The sequence below is a fragment of the Aspergillus thermomutatus genome (assembly GCF_002237265.1).
Source record: "Aspergillus thermomutatus strain HMR AF 39 chromosome Unknown NODE_49, whole genome shotgun sequence".
Lineage (NCBI taxonomy): Eukaryota > Fungi > Ascomycota > Eurotiomycetes > Eurotiales > Aspergillaceae > Aspergillus > Aspergillus thermomutatus.
This window is the reverse complement of record NW_020798098.1, coordinates 39282-58442: the sequence shown is the minus strand read 5'-3', so window position 1 is coordinate 58442 and position 19161 is coordinate 39282. Positions and strand designations below refer to the sequence as shown.

Sequence of the window (19161 nt, the reverse complement as noted above, 5' to 3'; positions counted from 1 at the left end):
CAGCTGGACAACGAACCCGCACACCCCATTAGTGCATAAAATAGCCCTTCTATGAAGAGTCACCAAGTCCCCAACAGATGTTGAAAGTTCAAGAAGGTAAGGCAAGACGGGAACAGAAAGTGGACGGGAAAGATAGGAAACGGGAGTCCTACTGTCTACTTTCATGGCTCAGAACTGGCACGTGCCAAAAAGACGAAGCCATTTCCCCCTAGATGGTTGATTCGCAAGAATAAAGTGTTCCCGGCCCGTTTGGTGCTGGTGGAAGCCAGTGCGGCTAGACCCGCGGACTCAAGGAGCAAATGGCAGGGCCTGTCTTAGGTATGATTGTCACAAGAAACATACACAGGAGCTGGAAATACCACAAAATTCCAAAATTCAAAATTTCGACAGCAAGAATTCAAAATGCACGCAATGAAATAAGATTCGAGTATCGAATTTGTCCGTCACAGTACTGTCGTCATAATATCGTAACAAGGTCTCCGTTGTGCGGGTGCCTTGCGAAAACTGAAAGAAAATAAAGGAGGATTGTACAGGAAAGGTCGATGAGTCGGAAAGAAAAGCATAACCTAACCGCTTGTGATAGAGAGTGTACAACCAAAAGAACCGAGCAAGATATGGCAGGGGCTGGGGTTCTGTAGTCCTGTAGAAAGAAGTTGTGGCGAACGGAAACGTTCGTTTTCCGATTGTCCACCATCTTCAACATCGTAGTCATCGATGTGTCCCAGTGCTTGATGCAGGATATTGCACAAAGAAGAATGTCGACAGCCGAGAATGTTGTACATAACGTCTGCGGAACCCGAAGATTCAGGCATCAAGTCGGAAATGCGTCGTACGCGGTCATAGGGGCGAAAAGAAAGAGGAGGGGAGAAAGGAAGGCGAGTAATCGTTCCAGCCCGAGTGGACCAGACAGAGAAAGGAAAGTAGTGCTCAACCGTATCAAGCCCATTGGATCCCACTCTATCTCGGCCGTATTTGCTCGCCTGCTACGGCCAAACCTTCCCAGGAAGATTATCACGGCGAGCTTGCGGTTGCTGTTGGTAAGTTAAGTGCGTGAAAGCTACCTCGGCAGCGTCATGTTTGGCGTTGTTTGTGTAGTTGCCATCGTACCAGAATCGCGCGGAGTATGATTTATCTTGTACCCTCACAGAGCAGCTCCAAGCCGTCCGACCTCCTGATTGAAGACATAAAGCCGTTAGCACTTGGTACAACAAGCTGCCAGGTTTAAAAGTCGGTGAAGGAAAAGTTACTCCACAATCCAGATACCGAGACACACAGTGGGCACCATTCAGTTCACGCAAGGGTTGATTTCCGGGAAGAGGGATAGATGAGAAGATGCAACGCAAAGGAAGAATATACTCTCAATCAGGACCTTTGAAAGAAAGAGCAACGAGAGGAGCGAGGGGGTTCAGTTACCTCGACGATCGGAGAACAATGTGAACACAGGATTTCCAAGGCCTGCAGTCTTGCAATGCTCTGCAGGATGATAGAGTCTGGAATTAGTCCCGCGAACGATAAATCATACGGCACATGGACGATTTCTTCAGGGAAATTGTAGTTCAAGTGGGGCGTACTCTCAAGTTGCTCTATCCATTCAACCTTCCGACCACCATTTCCTTGCAGGCTAGTCGAGGTCATGTTGAAGTGGTTTTCTTGTCAAAAAATAATATGATTCTTAGCGGTATTGGGTCCCTTGACAGCCACAATAATGAGGGCTGAAATTGAAGAAGATTAAAGGCACGCAAAAGCTTGAAGAGAAGGACGAAGTCGGTAAGAAAATTTGAGAATATCAAGAGCCAACAACCTTTCCGGAGAACTTTTGCCCAAGAAGGGGCAACAAGTGCCAACACGAATAGAGACGGTTTCTGGAGGGCGAAGATGAATAAAAAAAGAAGACCCTAAGAAGCAGGATCAATTGAGTCGAGAGATTTCTGTTCACTTTTGATATAAGTCGATACCTTTTTTGAATTTTCTCTTTCCCACCCAAATAGCCCTGATGGACATGGGAAGCGGGGGGTCATATAAACTGTGGGCCATGCTTGACCCCAAATCGCTTTTTTTTTTTTTTATTTCCCTGCGCAAGCAAGACAATTTTGGCGTGACAAACACGGAGCCTAACCATGAAACCTAACAGTCGGGCTTATGCATGTCGCTGGGGGCAAGCTACAGCGTCAGCAACCTCTCCGCCCTCCCTTATCCTCCAGTCAAAAGACCGCCAGTTGCATGGAGAACATGCGGATCATTTTGAGGCTGCAAAGCTGGAACGGCCCGGCGCACGCCGACTGAGAATGCACCCTGAAGAAACGCCAGTTACCAAGAAAAAGGTGCCACGGAGCTCCACCCAGACCAGATCCATTTGATGACAAGGATCGGATGGCGCAGAGGCAAAAGGAACAGCTGTGGCACAAGGAAGCCAGTTCACAGATCCGAAGCCTTTGAACAACTCAGACATCTCGTCTCCTTCTCTTGCCTTGACACTTCCTCCCTCCCCTTTCCTTTCGTTGATTCCCGCAAGCATTGCTCCTTATCGGGCATGAAGAATCTAGACGCCTCGTGGACGCTTCTCCAAGGACAAAAAGGAGGAAGCCCCTCCTTCTGGAAGGACCAGATAGTGGAGGGGGTTGTTCAGTCGCCCAAAAGCGGAGAGGGGCTCCATAGGAGCAGAAGCGACGAATTGAAGTCAGGATCTGCTCACATCAGCCAGTAAGGCCACCGTAAAGATCGAAAGCGGGCCCAGAGACCACAATGCCAGCTCATCAATGATTCAATCATGAATCTGGACCGAGGGACTTTTCAAACACATCGTTCCTGTCAGCCCTGAAAACGAATGGCCATAAACCGGGCCGCTCTGCATGAACAGATGCCATGGGGACATGGGTTGCAGATAGGTAAGAAGCAACAGCAGAGAAAGAAGACAAGGGCGCTGGAGATATCCCGGCAGGAACGTCAAACCCAAAAAGGCAACGCCTGATGGAACGTCCCAGCTCGTGCGGTTAGAGCAGCCCTTTTGCATGGAACACAGCTTTGCCAGCGAAGAGAGACATCTATTGGGCTCAAAGTTGACCCAAACTGTCTGCCGAAGAGGAACCATCATGATTCGTTGCTTTCTTCTGGCACCATATTGGGCATACATACGTGCATCCTCATGTTGTTCCTCATCGCCGTCAACTACAGAACATCAATAAATGACAGCGATTTCTAGAGACGAAGCGATGCGCGCGGTAGGGAGTCGCGGGCCACAGAATTATCAAGCACCTGCATAAGAAGCTAGATGCCATCATCTATCATAGCACCGGGGGAAGTTGAATCGCTTCCACGAGCTCACGGAAGGCCTATGGCGACGCCGTTTGATTCGATGGAATAAAGGGACATTGACGAGCCTCGATCTGCCCCGCATCGCCCGCAGGACAAGCTTAATTGGAATCTGTCCATCGCTGGGAGCTATCGGCTGTTATCTCGAGCATTTTCACCAATAGAGGAAGAAGAAGGAACGAGCAAAATGAGAAAGGAAATGAAGAAAAAAAAAAAGAAAAAAAACGACTTCCTTCAGTTGCGGGATGAAGCCTGGTCCAATCATTCCAGCCTTTCGTAGAAGTACCGTCCTGTCCAAGGTACCTTACATTGTAGGGAGTTAAGGAGGAGGTGGTGAGCTTCGGAACATCAATCCCATGATTTCACTCCTCTCTCTTCGCCCCTTTTTTTTTCTCTGGCTCCTCATTCCACACATTCTAAGCAGATCATTCGCGCTTCATCTTGATCCTAAGCGCTGGACTGGCCCACCACGGGGTCGCTACTCGCTAGTGAGGCAGACGGCTACCACGAACCATGGTTCCTGTACGTTGCTACGGAGCAAGTAGGACTGACTCGTTTCAACGCAAACTAATCAAGATCCCATGCACCCATCATCTCCCCTGTCACAATTCAGACAGACTATGGAACAGCTATCCCAAAAATATCCATGCCAGCAATCATATACACGTTGATCATACTTCCAAAAAAGAAATGAAAGGGGGTCATCCGACCAAGAGTCGGCCGACAAATGTCAACACAGCGAAGACTTGAGGCCGCAGAGTTTCCGTTACACATTCAAGAGACGACGACAACAACTAACAAGCAGGTCGGGCTGGGATCCTCGTCGCCAGCGAACCAGATACACGCAAATGCAAGGAGGTCCAGGCTGAAAATGGCAGCTGTCAGAAAATCAGGCATCATTATCCAGATTCATCACTGTTGTGAAGGAGTTGGTAGAAGGCTTCGCGCCACTGCACGTCGACACCACGAGAGGGGTCCTCGCTGACGTACGAGTCAGGCTATTGTGAAAGCGACTTGATCCAACTTCTTTCGCACGTCCTTCACATATCCATTAGAATCAGGCGGATCCACGCCGGTGAAACACTTGATCAATAAGTCGCATAGGCCCCATCAACTCAATGCTTTTTGCGAAAGATGATTTAGCCGGTTGAGTGGACGCGGTATGACGCTTCGAGTGCCATCGCTGCCGGATGCAGTCATCAACTAGAACAATCAACCCTGTAGCTACGATCACGCTGCAAAACGATCAGCACAAGGTCCATTTCAGACGAAACTTGTTCTTGTCATTGAGAGGGGGGAAGTCCGGCTTACTCGGCAACTTCATGCATTTTCTCGTACACGGATGAATCGCTAATCCACATTGAGGACGGAGGAACCCAACCACCCTTGCTCTCCTCCTCGACAGCTTCCACTGGCGTGAGGATTTCGGGCACGATGTGAGCGATCGCCTTGGACGTCCGCGTGTTGATGAGGTGGTAGGACACTTCCCGCAAATCTCCTTCTTTCCTGCACTCTTTCTTCCATTGGTATTTAGTGGACCAATACACAAACTCGTACCGCTTGGGCATCCCTGCGCTTCGCCTCTTGACCTCTACATGCGCATAATTAGAAAACTCTAGCAACGTTGTATCTGCGAGAGCGACTGGACGACTGGGACCCTCCTTGGCATCTGCTGTTGCATCATCCAAATTCGCATCTTCCTCCTTGATCGAGTGATATCCCGAGTCGTGGCGCTTATGTTCGGCGCTAGCTATCGATCCATTCCCACTCGACCCAGGCCGCAAGCTTGCCAACACACTGCTCCAGGAGCGCCGAAGAATGGGCCTCTTATCGACATTGGACGATCTGGGCCTCCTTTCTGAATGACAAACCTCACGACCAGAGTCCCGACAGTAGCGCCGAAACGAGAATTTTCTCGAGAACAAGTCATACATGCGGAGATGAAAGAGGATTACATCTTGTTGATAGCCACCCCTTTGAGGCACTAGAGTGTCGACCCGTAGATTCATATTACCATCTAGCGTCGAATCATCGTGCCGGATCAGTAGCCGTCGGGATGATGGGAATAGCTCTGCAAAGGTGGTTGGATTGGAGGGGATCGCGTCAGTGGCATAGATCTCCGGCCTTCGGTCGATAACCTCATATTGCGGGTCTTCTGGTAAATCGTCGGCCGAGGGTATCGTTGATGCGTACGTTGATACAGAGTCTCTAGGGCCCTTTGTGAAGCGATCCGTTTCTGGACGTCGCTTAGATGTGGGCCGATCGCTGTAGATCGTAGGGGCCGTGCTTTTCGACCGATCCGAGGCTTCGCTGTCAGTCGAACTAGAGCTGCCCCCTGTTCGGGCACAACGACCTTGACACGACGATGCACTGTAAGATCCCATGATGTTTTGAATGCGACAGTGTGAAAAGAGATGCGTCGGGGTTCTGCAATTTCAGACCCTGGAAGCGAAGCTGGACACGGAGTTGTTCTCGTCCACCGGACTCCGTAAAACAGGTAGGCTTGGATCAAATGTACCAGATAAGACAGTAAGCAAAAAAATAAAAAAAAATAAAAAAAAATGACGATGGTACAAAGTAGGTAGGAATAGAATATATATAGTAATCCGTATGCAAATTAGATCACCATCCTCTTTCACTGCTTAAGGAACAGTCGCTCAGCCCAGGATTTCGCGTATGACAGAGCATCCAGTCGGATACACTCATGAGGTGAGATGAGGTGAGGCAAGAAAATTCCAGCAGCTGGAACCGAATGAAAAGGGAGAATAGATCAGTCATACGATGGGTGTTCGGATTCGAAGCCCTTTTCCCTCTCAGGGCTTTGGAAGTAGGTTATAGGGAGCGATTCCGAGGGATGGAGGGGCTCAAGGGAATGTGAAGGGAGGCCCGAGGGAGCGGTAGATAGCAGATGACGCCAGGAGTATTGGGAAGGGAGGTAGGTCAGGTGCCCGAACAAGGACAATAATCGGTAGTATTGGCTGAAGAGGAAGAAGGAGAAGGAACTAGCTGGTAATAGTAATTTCTAGGGATCGAACAGCCCCCAATACAAGGAGAAATGGATGAGGATAATCCGCGTGGCGCAGGAATGTTTTGGCGGTAGTGGTGGTGGTTGTGTTGGAGGGCAACGAGGGAGAATGAGAGGAACGCATGAAGGAATGATCAAGGGCTATGGAGAGGAAGCGAGCCACGTCAATCCAGTCCGGTCAACCTTTATGGTTCAGCTTCGAGGCTTTGATTGAGTAATTTAATCCCATTCGTGATATTCCTTGTGTGATGTCCTTTGCGGATGATTGCTTTGGAACAGAAAAATAAGACACTAACTAAGCAGACTTTGAATATGTCATTCGTTCAACAGCCCGAATACAGTGATGGGGGCCTGTATCTAATCTATTTCTGTGATGCTCGAGGCTCAGCCATCTGATACTTCATAGTACAGCCTCGATAAGTACTCCATTTCGGGTTTATCTACGTTTATTCGTCAATGAAGCCGATGATTATTGCGATGATGCTCTTATGCAGCTACCTCTTAACATCCAATCTCATCGGTGTGTGCCTAATGAAAGCGTCAGCCCGAAAAAGTAGCGACATCATCGCTAGAAGAAGCCTGACAATGAATAAGGCCTCTACATCCGAAGAAATAGGTCTCGAAACATTCTCTCAACTTTTATTCGCGCCTTACTTCCAGCGACTGCAACCGTTCCGTTCCAGAAGCGACCATAAAAGAGGCGTGAGCGCCCAGGCTGACCAGCAGGTGCTGGACCCTCTCCCAATGGGAAGATGAAGATGGCAGATTAAGCCGATCAAGCCGTTGTCAAGTGCCCTGATGTCCTGCAATCAATGCAAATACGATATTCTCCGACCAGCCAAGTAGCGCGTGAACCAGGAGGATGGAAGCGGGCCATTTCGGAAATTGATTCTCTGCTACTATGATACTCTTGTACATCCCACGCCATAGTCTAGAGGTTGCCTGATTCGAACCCTGGTACTCCGTACAACTCGATATTTATCTGACTGGGAGGGGTTCTGGCCACTGTGCCTGAGATTTGGTATTTCACATGCTATGCTCAGTGTGAGCATTCCTACATCTTTTACTTCTCTTCAACTCCTCTTCTACCTTCATCGAGAGATTTCTAACTTGCACGATCTAACGATCATGGACCCAGGGACCTTACAACTACTACCATGGAACCGACTGGGGGCCTTCGGATCGGACCGAAATTAGAGAGTCTGTGAGTATCTACGATGGTCAATGCTCTAACTAAAGAACTTCTGAAGAACCTCTTAAGAACACAGAGCAAGCCTTCTAAAGGCCTGAAGAATCATACAGTGGATATGTTCATCATATCGTAATTTTTGGACATTTCCCAAGGACGACTAACTAATCTATCATCACTCCGATATCGGTATTTCTCCTCGGTGTAGAGATCACGACTCACAGTCAGATCATCCCGCAATACAGAGTACGGAGCCATCAGAGCAAATTATGGACCGTCGGCGCTGATCCCCGCTATTAATGGAGGCTGCGAAGCCGCAATCTGATGGATCCTATCTTGGGTTCTCAAACAGCGGAATGATATCAATTGCCAAAGCATATCAAGAATTACTTCGAGGGATGGACCATCCTGATGATAAACATACTACAATACAGAAAGTTACGACATTAATGGTCCATTGGCTGTATGCGTAAAGTGCATTGACATTTCCCAAGGCATCCATGCATCCTTACGGAGTAGACAGATCGGCCCATCCCACTGCCACCTGGCAGTCTCTGTGGCTTATGCAACGGCATAGCCTGCCGATGAACCAAATAAGGAATTGGGTCAACATCCCGTCTGGTTCTACGGCTAGATAATGACGGATTCAAAAGCTAAATCCTCCATAGGTCAACGAATGGTCAGGTCAGAACCCTGATCCACGACACCTTACAACTGTTTTCTGTTTCCTAGTAAAGTCTGCTCGGTCGAAAACGTTACACGGAACTCTTTTCTTACCAACTCACTTCAATTCGATGATCCAATTCCCTCAACAGCACCTCGGGAATTCAGTGCATCGTTGAAATAGGGAAAGGCACACGGCGATCCTCTTCTTTCAAAGTTCATTTTGTAAAGTGCTAGAGGCGAACACCCAGGACCGCCACTCTGGCCCAGCATTCAATGACCAGCAGAACACAAAAAAATGCACAATGACCGCATTACCATACCAATGATGACATGAAACCGAAGAGAAAAGGAAGCAAGAGAGAAAAGCCAAGTCCCCCACACTAAGGTACGCATTCATCCCCGCCAGCTCATCAAACCTACCGGGGACTGTCTGTGAGGAGTAATCCCGTCGATCTGATCGACGCCGACAGTGTTGTAGAGTCTTATAGAGTTATGTAGATTTGTAGATATGGTATCATAGATTAGGACTACTCGAATGCTTAGTACCATGGATATCGGTATGCACGAGTGTCTCTGAAGGTACCACCGTGCTGATCTGTTTACTTCCAACTTGCAGCTCATAACTTGTTTGTCAATCAGGTATGAGCCTGCATTAGAGGTCGTACGTGAGGGGGCATCCATGATTCTAGCGTAGATCTACCAGTTTCTCGCTCTCTGCAGTTACAGGAACTATCCGGGCCTTTGAACTTGGCTGCATTCTGCCTAGCCAGTCCAGACAGGAGAGGACTGCAGCTGTGCCTTCCTAGTCCCAAGTTTGTAAGCGCAACGAGTTTATATGGATTTCTTCACATGATGTGGAAGGGGTGACTTGCAAGGCGGAGCCTGCGCAGAAAATCTCCTCATCTATGACGGTCGAAAGACAGCAGCAATAGGTAGCACTGTCTTTAGTATTCAAAAAGACGTTCAAGCCCAAGGGACAGGCAAATGACGTTGCTTGTGTCGAGCATGATTCCAATAAGCAGGCGGACATCGTAGTCACCCACATTCATTAAGTCATCGAATATTCTGTGCCCTTCTTTGTCAAGGGAAACAGGATTATGATCAGGGTGCGGCAGGCGACCAAGTATCGTCACATACGTATGATCCAGATGGCCCAGACAGCGGTTGAGGGAAGTATTCTGCTTCCTGCCATATGATAAGTGACTATATTCAATCAGTTTACTGATTCTATGATTGACAACATCCTGTATGTGTATCATAGTATCATACACGGCTGACCAATCCGGAAGACCATGTGTCTTACACAAACGTTTTATCTTACATCGAACTCACCGAAGTTTGTGCATGAGTGTCAAAGGCAAAGTTTCATCAAGCCTCTTATCTTAACCCATCTAAACCATATAATGAACCCTATAGACATGAAATGAAATTCACCTACGCTCAGATCTGGGCCCAGAGTGGCTTCGGAAGGTCATCGCCAGGCTTGATCATAGCCTCTTGATGGCAATTCGTTGGTACGGACACCTGAGCCGTGAGCCCAGGTCGACTACCTGGCGCCGGCATATGGAACCCAACGTAGGCCTCACGGCGGGCAGGTTCCCCCACAGTGATAGACCATGTATGCAGGCCGTAGTAACTCGCGATGGAATGGACGAGCCAGCGACTGACGAAGGTAAGTATAGACCCAGCGAAAGATGGCATTCGAAACGTACCCAAAGCCGGCGGCCCGGTCATCAACCAGGCTCTCGAACACCATCTTCTCACCATCTCGCTCATTATGCTGGCTTAAATTCGCGCGCAGTTCTCGCAACCTTGTCTTGTGCTCAGGCGAGTCATGCGTCTGTCCATTGCGCCCCACAAAGACTACTTCATCCTCAGATTCGTCCTCGGATGACAATGGTGCATCTTCCAAGCCTTCTTTCTGCAGCATCAGCTGCTTCTCGCTCCATGTCTGGATGAACTGTCTAATATCTTCTTCCAAATCCTGGAGCATCCCACGAGCAGCACGCGCATGCTTCAATCTCATGCGAAGTTCCTTGGGAATGCGATGCTTCTCATGCCTCGTACCTTTGGGAGTCTGCTTGGAAGACGTCCGGTCGAGGTGAGCATATTTCACATCCCAGAGAGGTGCAAGATAGTAAGGCATGGGATCATGTCGCGGATATGTCGGCTGTACCGCCCAATCACCAGGGTTAGGAGGCTCAACCCAGGGGTTATGCAAGAGACGATCTTTGAGAGCAAGTTCAATCAGCAATGACGAGAACTGAGAAGCGGCGAGTTGCACCCTTTGGAGGAAAGGGATGCCTCAAAAGACCATGGCATTCACGTCACAAGTCAAGACATACCGTTCTCCCAACGTTGTCTGCGTCGACTCCCGTCCTTTCCTTTGAGGAGCGCTTCCCGCCTCTTGAGACTATCGCGACGAATAGGTTCCCGACGTCTGAATGAAACCGAGGCAACCGGTTGCGTCTCTGACTCACGAGTCACAAGCTTGACTTTGGGTACAACTCCCGTTTGCACCACAGGAACTGGGTCGTCTAGAGGAATAGATAGAGGAACCGAGGTGCCGCGCAGAGGGGAATCACGCGTCGAGATGAATTCGACATTTCTATCGCCGGCCGATACTGACTCCGACAGAGCCAAATTCTGCAGAGACGCAGCTGCCTGCTCCGACCAAGCTGAGATTGCTCGAGTCTGCTGCGGTGTCAGGCGTCCCTGAGAGTTGACCCGGGATGGCAGTGTTGGATGGATGGCCATTGTGGAGGGCGCGAGCGGGCTATCGATAAGTTCGGCTGGATGGGGCCTAGTTAGGAGTGGCAAAACACTTCAGAGACAGGAATGCACAGAACGCTCTGAGTCTGCTGAATCAATGACCTCTGGTTCGACTGAGGAGAGAGGAGGAGAGTCAAGTAAGGATGAGGGAGTAATGAATGGGCGGGGGGATGAAGAGAGATAAGAACCAAGAAAGCAGATGCGCAGATAACCAGTCGTCGCGTCGGAAGCCGAAGATCGCGGGTTCTTACCGGAAGAGTAGTGGTACAAAACTTTTCTCACCATAGAAAAGGCCTCGGGTTGACTCACGATGGGGCACGGGTTATAGAAAAGTCCATGATTGGTGCTTGGCTATCCATACCCTAACCCCTTCCAGCATCTGCAATCTGTCATGCCGGCTGCAGGTACATCATCATCTGGTTGATGATGTGACTTCGAATACGAACCCAGTCATCTCGGTATGATTCAAAATCATGGCGAGCAATGGTCATTTGTACTTTTGGTTTGAAGCTCAGCCAGGGCCGCTCGAATGGTCGGCATTATTTTTGTATCAGTTCAAATGATGCTATGGTCGAAGTTTTAGTGGTTTCTTTGGTCTCTCAGTATGTCTACAATGACGTACGTAGTTTCACAGCACACAACAATGGATGACTAGGATAGATCACAGACTTTAGGACGTCAGTTGAGCAAGAATATGAGCTTATGGATGGCTTGCATAAGTTGAGAATTTGAATAGGCGCAAAACACACGTAAGGTGGTTTCCTGGTGAGCAGCTTTCGAATAGACTACCATTGCAGCTTCAACAAGGAAAATCCATTCATTCGAGGCTGAAGCCTGATCTTCCCGCTAGGTACTCTAACAGGAGTAACAGAAGTCCCTGAGTCGCCTGATTCCCGTCGTTAATGCGGGCCAGGCCTCATATCCATGCGGGGAAGTTTGGCAGCCTTATCGCCTGAGGCATATTGATCTGTGAATAGTGGAGTTCATGACTACTGACACGGTCGCATTCTCTAATGAGTTATGAAGGCGTCATGATTGAAGACTTGGAGCAATATACCCTTGGAGATTTTGATGGAGTTTGAACACAATCACAATGAGCTTCACATCAAATCTCAATATCGGTTAATATCCATAAACATACAAATGGAGGACAAAGGGCCCATACAAGCCACGGGACTGACGGCAGAGGTCAAACCATCCCCTCACAAACCAAACTTGCTAGTCGCTAGTTGCTAAGGTAGTTGCTACCTCTTAATATCCTGAGGAGTCTGTGATTTAAGTTACAATCTTACTCCCTACAATAATACCTAGTAATCACCTAGGTCGACCTAACCAGAGTTCAGGAAATATTATATCCAATTACTCCACTGGAGCGGCTAAGCTACCATCCTCGGTGCTGAATTGCTCTATCATTTATTATTTAAGCCACCCGCCAGTGCTCTTCTCTGACGCAACGGTCTGTGTCTGGACTTGGCCAGTTGCTCGCGATAACCAGTCCATAATTATCCGCCCAATCATCACGTATTCCCTGTCTGCCCTGAGACAAATGAGCTGTACCTTGCGCTGCAGCCTCCTTTGATCTTGGAAGGGTCCTCAGCACATCAACATTCTTCAATCCATCTTGCTTCATCAAAAGCTGTGCTTACGCCGTTCGGCTCGAAGCTCACCGGACATCAATCATACCTTCTACATTGTTATTCACCTTGTTTTATGAACTTCAGGGACAAAATTTACTGATTCACTATGAAAGTCTTCGCAGCTATTGCGCTGAGCGCAACAGCTTTAACAGGGGCTCTTGCTGCAGTGGTTACTCAAGAGGCATTCTTAAACAACCCTCGCATCCATCATGACCAGGAGAAGTACTTGATCGAATTGGCGCCTTATCAAACACGATGGGTGACTGAAGAGGAGAAATGGGCATTGAAATTGGTATCATACTTCTACAAACCTTGAATCTCCAACCCAACAGGTCACTAACTGCACGATTGAATCAAGGACGGCGTGAATTTTATCGATATCACAGAAGAGCACAACACCGGATTCTACCCCACTCTCCACAGTGCCAGCTATGTCAAATATCCGCTGAAGATGCAGTATGCAGAAGAAGTGGTCACGCTTACCAAGGATCTATCGAAGGAAAACATGAAGGCCAATCTGGAACACTTCACATCATTTCATACTCGCTACTACAAGTCTCAGACAGGAATCCAATCAGCGACTTGGCTGTACGACCAAGTCCAGATGGTTGTCTCAGAGTCAGGAGCCGCTGAGTATGGTGCAACTGTTGAGCGATTCGCTCACCCATGGGGCCAGTTCAGCATTATTGCTCGGATTCCCGGCAAAACGAACAAGACTGTGGTGCTGGGCGCCCATCAGGACAGCATCAATCTATTCCTCCCGTCAATCCTGGCTGCCCCCGGTGCTGACGACGATGGAAGTGGAACTGTCACCATTCTCGAAGCGTTGCGCGGTCTGCTGCAGTCAGACGCCATTGCCAAGGGTAATGCATCCAACACTGTCGAGTTCCACTGGTACTCTGCAGAAGAAGGTGGAATGCTGGGCTCCCAGGCCATCTTCTCCAATTACAAGAGGGAGAGGCGGGATGTCAAGGCCATGCTCCAGCAAGATATGACTGGCTACACCCAGGGAGCTCTCAACGCGGGAGTCGAGGAAGCTGTAGGAATTATGGTCGACTATGTCGATCAGGGCCTCACACAGTTTCTCAAGGACGTTGTTACAGCGGTATGCCTCACAGTCGTCCCGCACGGAAACTTGTTTAGTCGACAAATGTACTGACAGGCTGCATTAGTACTGTTCGGTGGGTTACTTGGAGACCAAGTGCGGATATGCCTGCTCCGACCACACCTCGGCAAGTAAATACGGTTATCCCTCGGCTATGGCGACCGAAGCAGAAATGGAGAATACCAATAAGAAGATACATACTACTGACGACCAGATCAAGTATCTGAGCTTCGATCATATGTTGGAGCATGCGAAGTTGACTCTCGGCTTTGCTTTGGAATTGGCATTTGCGCCGTTCTAGTTCCTCCCATGCTTGACTCCAGATGAAAGGAATATTGGACAATGCTTGCTTTGCTTCTATCACAAGGCGTTCGAGGATTTGGGTCATGGTTTGAATGTGAGAACTTGCCATTCGTGAGGTACTTCCTGTAGGCTGGTCGCTCACAAACTGGTTATACCATTATATGAGACTCATGGCATATCTATATACGTGATGACAATGCGTCAACTTGATTTCCCCGTCTTTTTTCACGAAGTACCACGGGAATCCGAATAGAACAGTAGTTTGAGATACTCACGTGACAGTTGCGGACATCACGATGGGACCTGATCGCCAACTATGATTGACTTCCAAGACAGCGGTGAGTCAAAAAGGTCAGTCACAAGTTCTGTAATTTCCCTTGCGGTGAATTTTCAGGAATAAACTTCGTCATCGATCGACTGTCTGTGATACTGCTATAAAACAGTCCGATCGACCATTGTATATCAAATAAATATTAATTTCATTTATGAGGTCATCGAGCACCGTCCTAGTATCGAACTCGCGTCCATTGCAATTGCCAAGCAATTGCCTACAGCTCCTCGTGCTGCTTCTTGAGAAATTTCTAGTGTGGTCCTGCCGCAGGCCTTGAGTGCCAGAGACAAGTGAAGCTCTTGGAACCCCAATTGACTGTCTTGCTTCGCTCCTTCCAAGTCGTTCTAGATCTTCTCATCGTTGATCACCTTCCTGATGAGAGCAAAGTCGAATCAGACGAGAAGAAACAAAGACAACTTGCACTTTGAAACTCCGTTGATTCGCCTCAGAAGCTCAATTGTGCAAGAACACCATATTCATCTTCGTTTCCCCTCTCTCCATTGATATCCTGTTGTCATCATCATCAGCGACTTGCATATTTGCTTCAGGTAGAATTTCGAACCGAACGACAAGCTCGGCTTGTCTGAATCTTGCATCATGGATCCCAGTAATCCTTATTCCAAGGAAGTACAACTTGCATGCCTCACAGTGCAACGGGCTGCACTATTGACGAAGAGACTGCTCGAGGCTGTCGACAAAGGATCGCTCGACAAGAGTGATTCCACACCTGTGACCATCGCCGACTTCGCTGCCCAGGCACTTATCATTGGTGCTATCCACAAAGTCTTTCCCGAGGATGAATTTGTGGGTGAGGAGGATTCAAAGGCTCTCCGTGCAGATCCAGAACTGCTTGAGCGCACGTGGGAACTTGTCTCTACCACTCATCTCGATGACAAGGACAGTGAAGCCCTGCTCTATGCTCCCAAATCTAAGGAGGAAATGCTTGACTTGATTGATCTTGGAGCTCGTGGCAAATGTAGCCTGGAAAGCCGTGCCTGGGTTCTGGATCCTGTAGACGGCACTGCAACCTTCATGCAGGGCCAGCAGTATGCGGTGTGCCTAGCATTGGTGGAGAATGGACGCCAGAAGGTCGGTGTGCTGGGTTGTCCGAATCTCAATCTTTCTACGGGCCGTCTTCGAGAGGATGTTGTGGATCGAGATGGCTATGGGTCTCAAGTGTTTGCAGTTGCTGGTCAAGGTGCCTGGATACGGAAGATGGGACGCGGAGCTCTGCTCGCTGCTGAGAGGATCGCTCAAAGGCCACAGATCACAGATCCGAAGGACCTCGATTTTGTGGACTGTGGGTCCGCCACATCATCGAACACTCCCCTGCATGCTCGCGTGGCATCGAAACTGGGTGCTCCGTGGCCGTATACGACTGATCTCTGGGCTGCACAGCTGCGCTACATAGCCATCGCGGTGGGAGGCTGCAACGCTCTGATCAAGATCCCCCGTAAGGCATCTTATCGGTCGAAGATCTGGGATCATGCAGGCGGCATGCTGATTGCCGAGGAAGTCGGCGTTAAGGTCACTGACCTTGCGGGAAATCCTGTCGACTGCAGCATGGGCCGAACCCTAGCTGGATGCTACGGGATGATCGTGGCTCCTCCTTCCATACATGGACGGCTCGTTGAAGCTGTAAAGGAGGTCATGCAGGAGCAGACTCCCTGATCGAGTCATTCGGGACAATAGGTTTTGCGTTATATTTGACTACGTTTTGGTTCGGGCTATCGTCATGATGAGGATTCTGCTCTCGCTGTGCAGGCTCACAGCGATTATCAATATCATCATTATTCAGCTCTAGAGGTACATTGCGACCAGAGATTTGCATCAGATAGGTATAAGAGGCATGCCAACGCACTATCATTCTTCGGACGACACGGAGCTATCCTCGAAGACAGCGATGCTCTTGGTATACTGGATTATATTGAAGCGTGTCCTTGGAATAGGATTTGATGAAATCTTGGTTTTTAGCCGGCGCATCATGTTGAATTATAATGATGGCGGTTGCGGCCTTCGTAGCGACTCGGTTACTAGTCATCGTGAGTCACTGAATTGCATCTACGCTCTACCTACACTCTAGATAGGCATCGTATGATATGCCTCGTACTGCGCCCGTGCTCTGATCGACAATGTGGGGTCTGATCAACAGAAGTGACAGATGGTCTACGAGGAATTAGATCACTAGAAAGACTCTATGACTTTCCTAACACACTAGCACAGAACATTTATAGACTGAAACAGAACAAATGTATCATGGCAGTGTCTTCAATAACCTGGCAGTGGGTATCTATACGCCATTATCACAAAAGTTGCCTGTTTGCGCCATGGGGCATGGGTGATGTCATCAGTTTCAGCTTCCGTCACTCATCCCCGTTTTCCATCTATACTCTCTTGTTGATAAAATAGACAGTAAATGAACTCAGATTTCAAGAAGAAGGAAGCCAGTGTAATCAAAAATGTCTCCATAGTAAGTCCAGTAAATGAAATCGAAGTGTTCTGGCACATCCGTTCGTCGTCATAAGAATCAAGAAAGTTTATGGCGAGGAAGATCAACCTTGTTGGCTGTCCCGGAAGCATCTCGTTGGCCACTCAAGATTGTCAGGAGACCTCATGATGCGGGGGTATTTGTCTCCATGCAGTTCTCTCTCGTAGGCTGAAACTTATAAGCATCTTCTCCCTCTTGCATTTTCTCTTCTGACTTCAACTTCGAATAAGAGTAACCTGTGTGTGTATACTCTGTCCTCTCTCATCTGAAGCAGGCACTATGGCTATTTGTAAGTTTCATTGATATCCGACGTCATCATCATCGTCACCTCGTTCATATACTGATGGTATAGACAATCCGTTCGCCAGGCGCGAGTCCCACGGCCGTTATGCGCTGTCGACGTATCGCGTCCTTGTTCCTCTAACGTGGCTGCTTGTTGTCGTAGTTGGCGTCTACTACACTTTGCATTCTCCAGATGATGTCAAGCATGGTCATAAAATCTTCAAGCAGGGAAACAAGCACATCACTCCCTTCAGTTTGAACACCACAATTACTGAGGTTTACTGGTATGCTTACCTCGAGTGGGTGAATTTCTCGTATTCTACATACTAACTACTCTTCATTGTCAAGGGTTCTTCTGCTTCTCACCCAGCTCAGCTATGTCTACCATCTGTTCTCAAACGATGGCGCCATTGCCAACGCAGCCGCCAACGTCGCAACACATTTCATCCTGAACAACATCTTTACCCTCGCCTGGATCCTTTTGTGGACGCGCAACCACTTCTGGGCCTCAGAAATCATGCTGATCGCCAACTACATCAACCAGCATGCTGCCTACTGGCGCCACCGTGCCCTACCGACATTCGTACATCTATCGGCAATCGCAGGCCCCTACGCCTGGACTCTGATGGCGCTTTTCTGGAATGGAGCCGTCGCAGTCAACAGCAATAGTTTCCCCGCGCGGATTGTCGCCAATATCTTCATCTGGTTGATTTTTGCCTTCGGCTCGACCCACATCATGGCTACCCAGGATGACCTCTTGGGCTACTGTCTGACTTTCTTGACTCTAGGTAAGTCTGGCCCGCTTTGTATGGGTACGACCCAGAGAGTTGACTCCTTGCAGCTTTGGCCGTCAAGCAGGTGGCAATCAAGGTCATTGCGTTGCAATGGATCTTTGCCTTTGTCATCTTTGCTGTCTTCCTCGTGGAGTCGATTTACCTCTCTGGCACCAAGTACTCCGGTCGCGACTCGCTGTTCCGTAGAATCACGGAGCCTGAGCCTACTGATCGCGAGAGAGAGCCTCTGCTCAATAGTGCTACCAATCCTTAAAGGAGGGGGGTTCGCTGCTAGCCTCTGCATAACTCCATTTGCACCATTGAGTCGAATAGTGAGTTATATGATTTGTCAAATTGGATTATCATTTCGCAGGAGGTCGAGTCAGCCTTACGTGCTAATTATTGATATGCGCGATATCCCACGAGTGTTTCATCTCCTCTCTCCTCTCCATCTGTTCCCTTACCTTCCAGTCTATACCATCCCTTGGTCAAAAGTCCGACAAGAACCCAGCTAATTGCTTAATGCTCATTGAACATCTGCTTTAATTATCCGTCTGCTGCGTTGTCTTATGAGTTTGCATACGTTAGTACTGGTGGGGCACTTTGACAAAAGCGTCCATGGATCTCAAAGTTGTTTATCTTATGTCCATCTCTCGGTCTTTCGGTTCACATAGTCTAGCTTCAATTTATGCTGAGTTGACCGATCTCTTGGCCCCGCCAAAGTGGGTTATCATGGCTGTGGGTGCGTCATCATGTAGCTACAAATGATGAACATCAGGTCCGTAGCTTCGTGCAACATCCGACCTTTCTGAAGGGTATCACCATGAGAAAATGGGCTATGAGAATCAAGCAGTCTTTCCTTGATGCCCTCCAGAAAATGAACTGTTTTAATCATCCCCTCGCTCTTCATCAATGTCTCGAACCTGCAAGGCACAAGGAACGGGATTTGCGCCGCCCCGCCGGTTGTCAGCTCCAGCCCGCCTGGTTGCCCTGGTGACAACCCATACGCAACAGAGATGCACTCCCACACTTTCACAGTTCCTTGGGGCAGTCAATGTGATCCATCCTTAGCGCCTAGCTCTGAAAGAAAAAGAATCAATGCACTTGTGCTCTGGTTCGAAATCCATATCTTGTTCTTACCTGTGATTGACCTTTCTCTATGGTATTGGAAGCTATCAGTTTCGCAAACATACAAGTCAATCACTCAAACCACTGGTCTTTTTCTCGCTGCGAGCTTTTCAACTCGGTTACATTCTATAGCTACAGGAACCGCATTGTTTA

At 48.6% G+C, this 19161-nt stretch overlaps 5 protein-coding genes across 5 annotated transcripts; 3 read left to right on the top strand and 2 right to left on the bottom strand.

Annotated features, from left to right (window-relative positions):
• Nucleotides 1-4616: 4616 nt before the first annotated feature.
• On the bottom strand, nt 4617-5693 carry CDV56_105948 (uncharacterized protein; the record flags this gene model as incomplete). The annotated part of the gene is made up of 1 exon (XM_026759567.1): nt 4617-5693. The coding sequence occupies one exon, from the start codon at nt 5691-5693 to the stop codon at nt 4617-4619; it is 1077 nt and encodes a 358-aa protein (XP_026616118.1).
• A 3936-nt stretch (nt 5694-9629) lies between these two features.
• CDV56_105567 (uncharacterized protein) lies at nt 9630-10946 on the bottom strand (the record flags this gene model as incomplete). The annotated part of the gene is made up of 3 exons (XM_026759186.1): nt 9630-9852; nt 9902-10418; nt 10535-10946. The coding sequence occupies 3 exons, from the start codon at nt 10944-10946 to the stop codon at nt 9630-9632; spliced, it is 1152 nt and encodes a 383-aa protein (XP_026616117.1).
• A 1758-nt stretch (nt 10947-12704) lies between these two features.
• On the top strand, nt 12705-14004 carry lap1 (putative aminopeptidase; the record flags this gene model as incomplete). Its single annotated transcript, XM_026758947.1, has 3 exons — nt 12705-12890; nt 12957-13703; nt 13771-14004. 3 exons carry the CDS (start codon nt 12705-12707, stop codon nt 14002-14004), a joined length of 1167 nt encoding a protein of 388 aa, XP_026616116.1.
• A 930-nt stretch (nt 14005-14934) lies between these two features.
• Nucleotides 14935-16008, top strand: CDV56_105166 (inositol monophosphatase family protein; the record flags this gene model as incomplete). Its single annotated transcript, XM_026758785.1, has 1 exon — nt 14935-16008. One exon carries the CDS (start codon nt 14935-14937, stop codon nt 16006-16008), a length of 1074 nt encoding a protein of 357 aa, XP_026616115.1.
• A 1096-nt stretch (nt 16009-17104) lies between these two features.
• On the top strand, nt 17105-18154 carry CDV56_105002 (DUF1774 domain-containing protein; the record flags this gene model as incomplete). The annotated part of the gene is made up of 4 exons (XM_026758621.1): nt 17105-17114; nt 17178-17391; nt 17456-17895; nt 17949-18154. 4 exons carry the CDS (start codon nt 17105-17107, stop codon nt 18152-18154), a joined length of 870 nt encoding a protein of 289 aa, XP_026616114.1.
• Between the last annotated feature and the right edge of the window lie 1007 nt (nt 18155-19161).